This window comes from Schistocerca gregaria, chromosome 7 (assembly GCF_023897955.1).
Source record: "Schistocerca gregaria isolate iqSchGreg1 chromosome 7, iqSchGreg1.2, whole genome shotgun sequence".
Taxonomy (NCBI): domain Eukaryota; kingdom Metazoa; phylum Arthropoda; class Insecta; order Orthoptera; family Acrididae; genus Schistocerca; species Schistocerca gregaria.
This window is the reverse complement of record NC_064926.1, coordinates 240,120,840-240,134,225: the sequence shown is the minus strand read 5'-3', so window position 1 is coordinate 240,134,225 and position 13,386 is coordinate 240,120,840. Positions and strand designations below refer to the sequence as shown.

Here is a 13,386-nt window from a genome sequence, read left to right as displayed (position 1 = left end):
ACGTATTTTCATTGTTTCCCGGTAACTTAATTGTCTTTCTGTCACTAAAATCGATTTGTACCATGAGTGTAAAGTGCCTGACGGGCCGTAGAATCGTTAGCTCCGGGGTCTGGTGTGATGGATGTAGTAACTTTTTTCATTGGGGCGATTGTAGTGGCGTGGGAATTGGGAAAATGAGCGAGACTCATCAGCGGTTCTGTAGGCTACGCACTAGGGATAGAAAGATTGTGGAACAGGAGGGGAAAATTGCTGCCCTTCAGGCTGAGTTAGATGAGGCTAGGCGAGAACTGGGCAGGTTAAGGGGGGAGAAGGGTAAACAGGGGTGGGAAGTGGCAACATGCATAATGAACAGGCCAAGAAATTCTTCTGACAGCTTTGTTATGAATGTACAAAAAAGGTTTGATCTGTTGCCTCAGTCAGAAACTGATGAGCCTCTCACAGAAGTAGATGTAGACAGAGCTCAACAAGCTTTCAGCAGCAAATTGAATAAGAATGTAGGAAACTCTGTAAAGAGAAAGAAAGTCTTGTTGCTAGGTAGTGGACATGCTAGGGGCGTGGGCCAACTTCTGCAGGATGAATTGGGGTCAGAATATCAGGTCAGAAGTTTTTTCAAACCTTGACTGGGGCAGGTTAGAGGATTTAGGTTCACTATGTAGAGCCTTTACTAAGGAAGATACCGTGGTTATTGTGGGTGCGCCAGGCAACAGTATTGACAGAGATCCGGGGTACAGCATAGAGTGGGACCTGGCAAAGATTGCATTAACATCGAGTCATACCAGTGTTGGGTTTGTGTCGGTTCTGGAGCGCCACGACCAACCTCATTTGAGCTCTTCTGTCAGGAGAGTTAATTTGCTGTTGGAACTGCTACTAGGATCTGGTGCAGGATCACACATTGGTGTGGTTCCTGTTGATTCACTCTGTAGGTGGGACTATACTAGACATGGCCTACACCTCAACAAGAAAGGGAAGGGCAAACTGGCTGGGCTGATAGCAGGAAATTTAAAGGGAGGAGGAACTATATCTCATGGTGTAAGATCAGTGTCCAGTGGGAAACTCAGCCAGGCAAGTACTAAAGATGTTAAAAATGTTCAATGTACTCACAAAAGTAAAGTGAAAAATAATGTTAGTATATTTCATCAAAATATTGTGGGATTGAGAACAAAATTGATGAGCGTCTGCTTTGTTTAGAAGATATAGAAACTGAGAATGTAATAGATGTACTATGCCTGCCTGAGCATCACATTGTCACTGATATGCAAAAGGTTAGCATCAATGGGTACAAATTAGCTGCACATGTAAGTAGAGATAATATGATGAGAGGAGGAGTTGCCATATATGTCAGTAGCTTCCACAGTGTAAAAAATTTATAAACAAAAAATTTTTGTGTAGACCAACATATGGAAGCATGTGCCACTGAACTTAAACTAAATGATGACACTTTCACAATTTTAACAGTTTATAGGTCCCCCTCAGGGAATATCCAGCTATTTCTAGAAAACTTGGCTGCTTTGTTGTGTAATCTGTCAGACAGGGGGAAGCAAATTATCATTGATAACAAAGAACAGCAGTACATTGATAGATAACTTTTTTATAGACCAAGATAAATCATCCTGTTGAGAATGGCCTTTCAGATCGTGGTGCATAGCTAGTTACTGTACATGACATAGCGCCATGCAGTATATCAAATCAGACTTTGAAAGCAGTGCGTTCAATTAACAATATAAATATTGCAAACTTTAGGGAAAGCCTACAGCAGCTAGACTGGAATGAAGTGTATAAGGAACCCGATGCAAACTTCAAATATAACTTATTTCACGATACATTTTAAGGGTATTTGAAAATTGTTTTCCCAAGAAAATAGTTAAACATAATTCCAAGAAAACATATAAAAACCTTGGCTAACTAAAGGAATAAGAATATCCTGCAACCTTAAAAGAGAACTGTATCTAACAGCAAGAGGGAGTACTGACCCCAAAATCGTTCAATATTATAAAAACTATTGTGCGGTACTAAGAAAAGTTATTAAAAAGTCCAGAAGCATGTGTATCATGTCTGAGATCAGTAACTCTGATAATAAAATTAAATCAATTTGGAACATTACTGAAAGGGAAACAAGGCAACCAAGAGCACAGGAAGACTTTAGTGCCATAAAACTGATTGACAAGTGCACTAATAAACAATCAAAAATTGAAAATATTTTCAATAATCATTTTTTAAATGTTGTGGAGAAAATAGGATCTAGATCTTCACTAGAAGATGCAAGGCTACTAATAGAAGAGGCCATACCTGTTCAGTTTGAAACACCTGTAATACCACCAACCTCTCCCTCTGAAATCAGTAAAACAATAAACTCACTGAAAAGTAAAAGCTCTTGCGGAATTGATGGCATTTCCAGCAAGGTACTTAAAGCTTGTTCCCGACAGATAAGTAGGATTCTCAGCCACGTATGTAATAGCTCTTTGGAGCAGGGTGTTTTTCCCGATAGACTGAAATATGCCATTGTAAAACCATTGCATAAAAAGGGGGATACGTCGGATGTCAACAACTACCGCCCAATCTCCCTTCTGATAGCTCTATCAAAAATTTTTGAGAAAGTAATGTATTCAAGAGTAGCGTCCCATATTTGTAAAAATTAAGTACTAACAAAATGTCAGTTTGGTTTTCAAAAAGGCTTTTCAACAGAAAATGCTATATACGCTTTCACTGATCAAATATTAAATGCTCTGAATCACAGGACATCACCCATTGGTATTTTTTGTGATTCTTTTAGATAAGCTAAATCATTGTGGTTTGAGGAGGGCACAAATGGTTTAATTCATACTTAACTGGAAGAATGCAGAAAGCTGAAATAAGTGGTACATGTACTGTTAAAACAACAACTGATTCCTCAAACTGGGGGCTATCAAGTACGGGGTCCCACAGGGTTGGGTCTTAGGTCCTTTACTGTTCTTGATATACATTAATGACTTACCATTCCACATTGACGAAGATGCAAAATTAATTATTTTTGCTGATGATACAAGTATAGTAATAACATCCAAAAACCAAGAACTAAGTGATGAAATTGTAAATTATGTTTTTCACAAAATTATTAAGTGGTTCTCAGCAAACGGACTCTCTTTAAATTTTGATAAAACACAGTATATAGAGTAAATGGCACAACTCGAGTAAGAAATATAGACTTTGAACGGAAGTCTGTAGCTAAGGTAGAATTTTCAAAATTTTTTGGTGTGTCCACTGATGAGAGGTTAAGCTGGAAGCAACACATTGATGGCCTGTTGAAACGTCTGAGTTCAGCTACGCATGCTACTAGAGTTATTGAAAATTTTGGTGATAAGAATCTCAGTAAATTAGCTTACTATGGCTACTTTCATTCACTGCTTTCGTATGGCATCATATTCTGGGGTAATTCATCGTTGAGTAGAAAACTATTCATTGCTCAAAAACGTGTAATCAGAATAATTGCTGAAGCCCACCCACGGTCATCCTGCAGACATCTATTTAAGGATCTAGGGATCCTCACAGTATATATATTCACTTACAAATTTGTTGTTAATAATCCAACGCAGTTCAAAAGTAATAGCAGTGTGGATAGCTATAACACCAGGAGAAAAGATGATCTTCACTATGCAGGGTTAAATCTGACTTTGGCACAGAAAGGGGTAAATTATGCTGCCACAAAAGTCTTTGGTCACCTACCAAACAGCATCAAAAGCCTGACAGATAGCCAACTAACATTTAAAAATAAATTAAAAGAATTTTTAGATGACGACTCCTTCTAGTCATTGGCTGAATTTTTAGATATAAATTAAAGGAAAAAAAACAACTTACATATTAGTGTCATGCAATATTGTGTGTAATGTAATATCTTGTACAGACATTTTTTATTAACCTGACACGTTCCACATCATTACGAAGTGTCGTATTCATGATCTATGGAACAAGTATTAATCTAATCTAATCTAATCTAATCTAAGCTAACCTAAGGACATCACACACATCCATGCCCGAGGCAGGATTCGAACCTGCGACCGTAGCAGCAGCGCGGTTCCGGGCTGAAGCGCTTAGAACCGCTCGGTCACAGCGGCCGGCTACATTTTTGGAAAAATATCGGTATATCGATATTTTATCAACTGTCCTAGTTTGTACCTGAGGTCCTCCTGGTCTTGGTTTAGTAGTGGTTGTAGCTTCGCGTTTCCACTTCACATTCACATAAACAACTACAGCGCCGGACGAAAAATAAAAAGCTGGCTCTGAGCACTATGGGACTTAACATCGGAGGTCATCAGTCCCCTAGAACTTAGAACTAATTAAACCTAACTAACCTACGGACATCACGTACATCCATGCCCGATGCAGGATTCGAACCTGCGACCGTAGCGATCACGCGGTTGCAGACTGAAGCGCCTAGGACCGCTCGGCCCCTCCGGTCGGCACGAAAAACAATTGAAGGTATTCACGTCAGCACTGTTGTGAGTCCTATAAGTCTAGATTTACTCCTGGAGGAGGTCGAATGGATACTACATCACAAACACTAAACACTAAATCACTTTATTAAGAGTTTGAACAATATAAAATAATTGGAAAAAATCAATCTCCACAGCAATGTCTATGTATTTGTTACTGTCGCAGAAGACATAACTTATCACTTCATACAATATAGAATGATAGTCTCATCTCGGTGTACAAATTGCTATAAACTTCCATACAGGTCTGACTTCTAATTCAACTCGCGCTGCTGGATGTGACTAAAACGTTGCTGTCAAGTTATTCAAATGGCTCTGAGCACTATGGGACTTAACTTCTGAGGTCATCAGTCCCCTAGAACTTACAACTACTTAAACCTAACTAACCTAAGAACATCACACACATCCACGCCCGAGGCAGGATTCGAACCTACGACCGGAGCGGTCGCGCGGTTCCAGACTGTAGCGCCTAGAACCGCTCGGCCACATAGGCCGGCACGTTGCTGTCGTCCAAAGCGATGATTGGAGAGTGGGCTCAGCGGCAGTGTTCTCCAATGTAAGTACTCTTCCGACAGCGACGGCGTATGGATCCTCTTTAGGGCGTATGTACGCCTTCGTCTCTCAGTCTCTCATTCGTCGCTGTCTGAAAGCGACTGTCCTTACGCGTGGTTCCGTCGTGAGGTGCCACCTTTGATACGGGACGACACCACACCAACAGCCGGCTTCAGAAGCTCTAGAAAGGCCGAAATGTCCCTGACAGATCTGTCTCTCAGGTGACACCCAGTGACTAGTTCACGTTTGAAATCAATGAACTATTCTAACCACCCATTCTTGTGTTAACGCTTCTCCACTATTCCCCGTCTCTCTACAGGCGGGTCTGCCTCTCGTGACATCTAGTGGTCAATCCCCGAATTACACAGGCGTGTTTGGATACTTTTAATCAAATACTGACCAAAAAAAATCAAGCAATAGAAAACTGAGGAACTTTGCAATGCTGCCGATCAGTATAAGAACTTAAATCTCACATACTGAAAGAGCAGCAACTAATGCGATTCCTCGGAAGAAGCCTTTCATATCACGAAAAGAAACGTTTCCTGCATGATGGGATGAAGAAGGCACATTTCTGACAGAATTTTACAAATCTTAGACTAGTGCACGCTAAAACAAAGAGGATATTGAAATAAAGAAGGAGACACGCGTGGAGAAAATTTTTTAAGGGCCTCGGTCAAACATCGTTATCAGCATACAGGAAAAAGTTAAAAATGGCGATCACAGTCTCAACACCACTATTTACAGCTCTCCCTGAATTCATCACCGAATAGTTTCTTAAACGAATTGTCTCACACTTATGCGTGACGGAAGACGAACAAGATCAATTTTTGAACACCAAATTTTCCGTTCAACAACTAAATCTAGGGCTATTTTCAACAAGTACACCGCCAGGACCACATAACAGCCAGAGCTTTACCACCTACCTTATAAAGTCAAGGAATTAACTGTGCAAAAATCCTCTAAAAGACATAAGATCCTAAGACTTATAACCATTCTATCATGTACCCTTAAAATTCTTGAAAGGTTTCGGCCTTCAAAGGCCATCTTCAGATGCTATGGGTGGGTGGGTGGGGGGGGGGCGGGCACGGGTGTGGGGAGGGGGGGGGTGCGCATTTGATGAACAAGCGTTCATGCGTTGGCATCTCATGACAAAACACGAAGACTCGTTCACATAAATGCCACACAGAGCATCTAAAGAAGGGCGAAACCGTGGTAATTGTATCATAAAAAATGATTGAGTCAAAAATAAAAAATAATACCTTAACTGTCTGATGGAAAGAGTTCGGTTTAACAAGAGAAATCTATATACATGAAAACTAGGATACGACGAGAGAAAATATAGTTCATCAACGAAATTTTTACGTCGTGAATACCACTTTCATAATTCTATCTTAGAACCAGACTTGTCATTGGCCCTAGTTTTGTAAATTACTTTCAACAGACAAGCTGTATCTGGTTCTCATAGTGCGACCATTATCTACATACATTAAATACGAATATGGACAACCCTCAGCTGTAGAATGGAATGATGACGATGAAAATGTGCCGGAAAGGGACTAGAACCCTGATTTACCGCTTACCGCGTGTGGTCGCCTTACCATTTGGCTATCGGTAAACGACTCACAGGCATGGCTGACGACATAATGGAAGTTTGTGGTTGGCTGTGAATCGTCCACGGATAGCCAAATGCATGCACACATATCCAAAGGACCTTTGTATCATAATTCAGAATAACAGAGGCACTGCAATATCGTAATTATCTATATACTTCAACACCGAACATGGTACACGGTGCGCAAACCTGTAAGTATGTCGCCTATCTAACGGCTTTCAGGGGCAACAAATATTTGATTTTCAATATTTCATATAATTTCTGACCGAATTTCGAAATTTAAAATGCTGTTATAATCTATTCATTAAGAACTATAACGTGAGAGGCAAAACACAAATTAACACATATGGATATTATAAACTGTGTACACTGTCTGAGAGAGAGAAAAAAAAAAACGCCGGCCGATGTGGCCGGTTCTAGGCGCTACAGTCTGGAACCGCTAGCGGTCGCAGGTTCGAATCCTGCCTCGGGCATGGATATGTGTGATGTCCTTAGGTTAGTTAGGTTTAAGTAGTTCTAAGTTCTAGACTGATGACCTCAGACCTCAGAAGTTAAGTCCCATAGTGCTCAGAGCCATTTGAACCAAAAAACTGGACTCCGACAGCGAAGAGGAAACGAAACGTCACGGGTTGCGAGACTGAGATCTTATTGCAGAGGTTACAAAATATAACTTTGCTGTTTGACCCGCTTATCGGTATGATGTTACACCCCCCCTTTGGCGTGGATGCATGCACTGGTTCGGCTGGGAAGGATGTCACAAAGCCGTTTTATCTTCTTCTGAAGCAAGCTGGTTCACAAATTTTATAACTGTTCCTTAATATCCTGAATCCTGACACTGAGACTTGAGTTGACGCCACAGCTGGTTCCACACACGTTCCACTGGGAACAGATCTGGGGATCTTGCTGGCCACGGAAGTGCCTCAACCTCATACAGACAGTTTATGGGGACACGTGCCTTGTATGGACGAGCATTATCCTGTTGAAAAATGGCACCACGATACTGCTGTCACGTGAGATGTAACTCGAGGATGCAGGCAGCCAGAAGCGTACTCTTGCGCCGTCAGAGTACCCTCTATCCGCGGCCTAAAGTCATGCCCGACGGTCCCCACACCGTGATGCCAGAGTAGCACCGCTGCGCTCCTCAAAACCATTGCATGAATGGGACTTTTCTCAAGATCAACACCATAGTCACCGATGATGTTCAAACGGGATAATGCAGAATCATGATTCATAGGTGAAAATGAAACGCCAATCTCTAGCAGTCCTTGCTTCGATATAACGGTGCCTCTCCAGACGCAGCCGTTTGTGTTGTGGTAACAGCAAAACATACATGGGATGGTAATTCCCTACTCCAGCTTCTACTATCCTCCGGCCAATGGTGCAGGGTCACATAGAATGTCACAGGTAGTCCTTTACTTGTTGTGGGATAGCACGCGCAGATGTGGAAGGATTACGGCTTACTAGATGTAGAATAGAGCGATTCTCCCTTATGGTGGTCAGACGTGATTAGCCAGAACCGGAGAGTATGCCTGTCCTCACGTTTCGATGCAGTCCACTATCGGGCGACTGTCGCATCCGAATGACCCACATACCTGGATATTGCACTACTCGTTCAGCCGGCCAATTGGAGACCCACATCGAGGTCTCTCAAACTCCGTCACGTGCTAATAGCGCTTAGTCACACAAGTACGTGGTTACTCAACATCTGACGCTGGTCACCTCCTTTTTATACCGTAATAGGCCAGATACAACACTAACCACAAACAATGCAAATGCATTCTGACGGCCGTTCTACCTGTCACAGAAAATCGCAAGCCTTAATCGTTTATATACACTATGTGATCAAAAGTACCCGGACACCTGACTAAAATGACTTCCAAGCACGTAGCGCCCTCCATCGGTAGTGCTGGAATTCAGTATGGTGTTGGCCCACCCTTAGCTTTGATGACAGCTTCCACACTCGCAGGCATACGTTCAATCAGGTGCTGGAAGGTTTCTTGGGGAACTGCAACCCATTCTACACGGAGTGCTGCACTGGGGAGAGGTATCGATGTCGGTCGGTGAGGCCTGGCACCAAGTCGGCGTTCCAAAACATTCCAAAAGTGTTCCATAGGATTCAGGTCAGTGTGCAGGCCAGTTCAATACAGATATGTTATTGTCGTGTAACTACTCCGCCACAGGCCGTGCATTATGAACAGGTGGTCGATTGTGCTGAAAGACGCAGTCGCCATTTTCGAAATGCTCTTGAACAGTGGGAAGCAAGAAGGTGCCTAAAACATCAATGTAGGCCTGTGCTGTGATAGTGCCACGCAAAGCAACAAGGGGTGCAAGACATATGAATATGAAACTTTACACAGATATTTACGAACCTCAAGTTCAGATTACAGATGTTCAATATGTCCTCCATCAGCGACGCGAACAATGTGACATAGATAATCAAATTCCTCCTATACTCGGTCAAGCATGTCCTTCGTCACTGATGTTATGGCAGTACAGAACCGGTTCTTCACTTCGTCCAGGTTCCGTGGGAGAGGTGGTACATAAACGTTGTCTTTAACGAAACTCCACAGAAAGAAGTCAACAGTGTCAAATTCGGTGACCGTGGAGACCAGCTGACACATGCTAAGTCGCCAGCTCCTTGACGACGAATCCAACGGTTCGCCAGAGTTTCATTCAGACATTCAAGCACTTGGCGACTCCAGTGAGTCTTGTTGAAAAATTAAGTTGCATTCGTTTCGTACAGCTTCGGAAATAACCAGTTTTGTAACATACAGAGATACTGCTGACCGTTAACCGTTTTTCCATCAAAGAAGAATCGGGGTATCGTACAAAACACATTGACTTTGGGCGAATTTCGTACATGTTCAATGGCTGCATGTGGGCTCTCTAGGCCCCAAATTCGAATACTGTGTTTGTTTACCTGGCCACAAACATGGAAAGTCGCTTAATCATTGAACACGATACGTTGTGCAAAAGTGCTATCATTGTCAATAGCATCAAGAATCTCGTTACAAAATGCCACACGTTTGCGTTTGTCATCAGGGCGCAGAGCTTGTAACAGCAGTAGCTTGTTTGGTTTCATAACCAACCGACCTCTCAAAACATGCCAAATTTTCGTTGTAGGCAGTTGTAACTCCCGATTGACACCACTAGATGATTTTGAAGGACTACTTCGGAAGGCAGTTTGAATTCGTGCAACATTTTCGTCAGGAACACGAGGGCGGCCATGACTCTTTCGTTTACATACACGTCCTGTATCTAGAAACCGTCGATACCATCTGCGAATGCTCCACCCATTCTGAGGATCAGTATGGTACCTCAACCTGAAACGTCTTTGCACTGTAATCACGGAATTGCACTTCGCAAACTGGAGAACACAAAATGAATTCTGCTGCGGAGTATCCATTTTAAACACATGACGGTTACCACGCAAAACAGAAGACAACTGACATCTAGCGGCTATTAACATAAACTAGACTATGTATTCGTTTCTCCAATAGTCGAGTTGAGGCGCAGCGATCGATAGTTTGGACAAAATAATACTTTGTAATACGTATATTCTTTTTGAAACAGCCTGTATTATCACATTAACTCACTTGTAAGATAATCAGACTTTTTACGTTGTCTCGTACATGGGAGTTAGATTCTTTAAAGAATCTGGGTTCAAGGGATCACTGGACTACTCTAATTCTCCAATGAGACAAATCAAATCACTATTATTGAAGTATTCAATAGACTGAGGTTAAGTCATTCTTGCTATCGTATTCGCTTTAACATCCTGTAAGGTTAACGGAAGAATATTGCTGTGGAGTGGAAGAATCTGATCCGGTATAAAATTTTAAGGAGACGTACTTAAAGGCTTACGTCGACGAATGCAACTTCTATCTGATTTTCAGTTCTGTGGCAAAAGGTCATTTTTTACAGTGATCGTTTTTACCATGCCACATTACAAAACCTTACGTTGAGTGAAAGTTTGTGTAGAAAATACTGGATTACATTTGTTTTATGGGTTATCAGACCAATTTCTCTATTATGTTTAACATGTGATTTTTGAAAATATTTTCCATTTTTGTGCTGCAACTTATAATTTTGTTGTGATAGCTGAATCACCCTACTATTGATCAGACAAATGCTCTTTTCCTAACTTTCTTAGGTATCTAATTTTAGTTTCAGTATTGATGATTTCGGAAGTAAGATACTGAGATTTTTTCAGTATAAATCGTCGTCGTTAGTAATAGAAGGCGTAATAAACATCTGAGGTTGTCCCAGTCAATTTTCTCGCTACAAAACATTTTCAATCAAGAGACAAATCAAATCACTTTATTTCTTAAGCACTCAATAGATTGAGGTTCTCAATAGGTTGAGGTTAAGTCTTATTGTTATCATATTCGATTTAAATGGAGTCATCATCCTGTAAAATCAACAGGAGAATATTGCTGCAGAGTGAAAGAAGGGGATCCGATGTAAAATTTTAAGAACTAAATGATGTGTTTAATGGCTTACGTCGACAAGTCAAAACATAACTTCTACCTGAATTTCAGTTCTGTAGCAAAAGATTATTTTCTTACTGTGATCGTTTCTACATCAGCATGCCATTTAAATTTCAGGCATGAGAAACTATAGTTTTGACTGATTTTCTTTCTCTGTATTATTATTTACATTTCTATTGATAGATAATAAACAAACAACCGCAGGATTCTAAACAAAGCGTGCTCTTTTGTGTAACAAAATCAATGGCATTTAGCCATTAACAATAATGTATAAAACGAAACAATGACTTAATTTAACCGAATGTTTTCTGAATTAAAAAGAGCATTTGCGCATTGGACATTGGCATCCTACTCCAGACTCTGCCAAGATACCCAGGGCTGACGGTATTAAAGATAAAGAAGATAATGAGCTAGGCGAAAAGCTTCTTAAAGTTTAACAGTTACCTTTGCGATTAATAACTTAATTCACAGGCCTAATAAAACTGGTACTAGAGTACACAAACTACATCGACAGTAAAATTTACGAATAGATATAACTTAAAGCTTAGTTATGGAATTATCAGTTGTTATATTCAGACACAACATCTAAAAGTAAAAATCGTTTCTTGCTCCACAGACTCCATAGACAAAACAATTTTGCAGAACTAGTATCTGACCGCTGCTTCTCATTAATAGGCGCTCAGTTGACACCAGTAAAATTCTAGATATTTCTAATAAGTTATATAAACCGCACTGCCAGTCACCAATCATTGATGACGAAGAAGAAAGTACTGATATTCTAGATCAACATACTGCAAAATGCACCGAAGAACGAATACTGCGCACAGGAAACCACAAAAATAAATTTACAAAAAAATGTTGCCAGCAGGTCAATGATGAATGCTTCTATAAATATAAAAATACAAATTTTTACTTAATTGCAACTCTGAAGGTGGCGCCGATAAAGGAAATGTGTGTAGCAGTTTTGCTGAACGTCATGACTTGGTTGCCTAGCCACCTGCCTTTGCGCGCGCGCTGCCAATCGTAGCTGCTGCCGACCAATGGCGGGCAGGTCATCGACGCATGCGCATACATACTGCCCACGGCAGTTCAAACGTCGATTATACAACACAGTCCTTACATATCCATAACACACTTAAGAGGAAGGGTTTGTATCTTACAGCAATATACCGCGAAGACTGAACGAAGACAAGAAGACGAGGTGGCCGAGTGGTTAAGGCGTTGGACTGCTAATCCAATGTGCTCTGCACGCGTGGGTTCGAATCCCATCCTCGTCGAAAATTTTATTTCCCGTTTTCTGCTGAAAATTCACTCTACCACTCGGCGTAATTACAAATATAACAAATAACCTCTGCTAACCACATTGTCGGTATTGCGAAAGAGACCAACAAACAGTCGCACGACTACAGGTTAATCATCTAGCGTAATATTCACTGTATCGTCAAATATGCGGTTTGGTACAGGTATTGTTCTAGTGTGTCCAGGAGAGTGGTAAGTTGAAAGCCACCCGTTAATAGCATGCATGACATGACGCAGACATGAAAAGAACACGATGGTGCACTGCGGTCAACTGACACAAAAGCTTCACGTATTTCAAACGCGTCTGAAAATAGAGGCAATCATTTGCAGATGCACTGACACATAAAAATGAAAAGCAATTTCTGAATAATCGGCTTCTTATAAATGTGTCATACAGAAACCATATCATCTGCAAAGAGGGGGGGGGGGGGGAGGGGGGGAGCGGCCAGAAGAAATCTAAATTGCCCAACACCAAAAGGCGATTAAAATTTGTGATGAATCTTGACATTAAAATCGAACATCTCGTACTTTGTTGACTTGCCAGCTTGCAGATTCTTAGTGTGCACATATTACAACACAAATATTACCACATTGTATTACTTTACTGCAAACCTATATATTATATTCTGATATGATTTAAATGTCATTAAAGTTACTGCTTCTAGCCGTATATGCACGCTATTACATAGACATAGAGAACAATGGCACACGTCTGTATCAGCTATGTAAATATACCTTGTGCCATTTGGTATAAGTTCTCTGGAACAATACTTTTTGCTAATTTTTTGCTAAATTGGTAATATTTGCCAACGCAATGTATCGATGATATAAAAGCTAACAAATGAATCTAATAAGTTATTACAGCTAGTGTAAGTTATATTCTGCTCAGTCAAGCATCTGACTTTCAATGAAAATGATGTACTGAAGATCTGATATTGTTTTATACAAAACTTTTAACAGGTCAGTT

The 13,386-nt window shown here is 40.9% G+C and overlaps 1 protein-coding gene and 1 non-coding gene across 2 annotated transcripts in view; one reads left to right on the top strand and one right to left on the bottom strand.

Moving 5' to 3' along the window:
* LOC126281886 (ubiquitin carboxyl-terminal hydrolase MINDY-3-like) overlaps positions 1 to 12,130 on the bottom strand; it is a 202,690-nt gene extending 190,560 nt beyond the window's left edge. The window contains exon 1 of the mRNA XM_049981201.1: positions 12,034 to 12,130. Coding sequence (XP_049837158.1) covers positions 12,034 to 12,098 — 65 coding nt within the window. The 5' untranslated portion in view covers positions 12,099 to 12,130. The remainder of the gene's footprint in view (positions 1 to 12,033) is intronic.
* A 185-nt stretch (positions 12,131 to 12,315) lies between these two features.
* Positions 12,316 to 12,397, top strand: Trnas-gcu (transfer RNA serine (anticodon GCU)). Its single transcript has one exon. It is a non-coding gene; the product is annotated as a tRNA-Ser (tRNA).
* Positions 12,398 to 13,386: the final 989 nt, after the last annotated feature.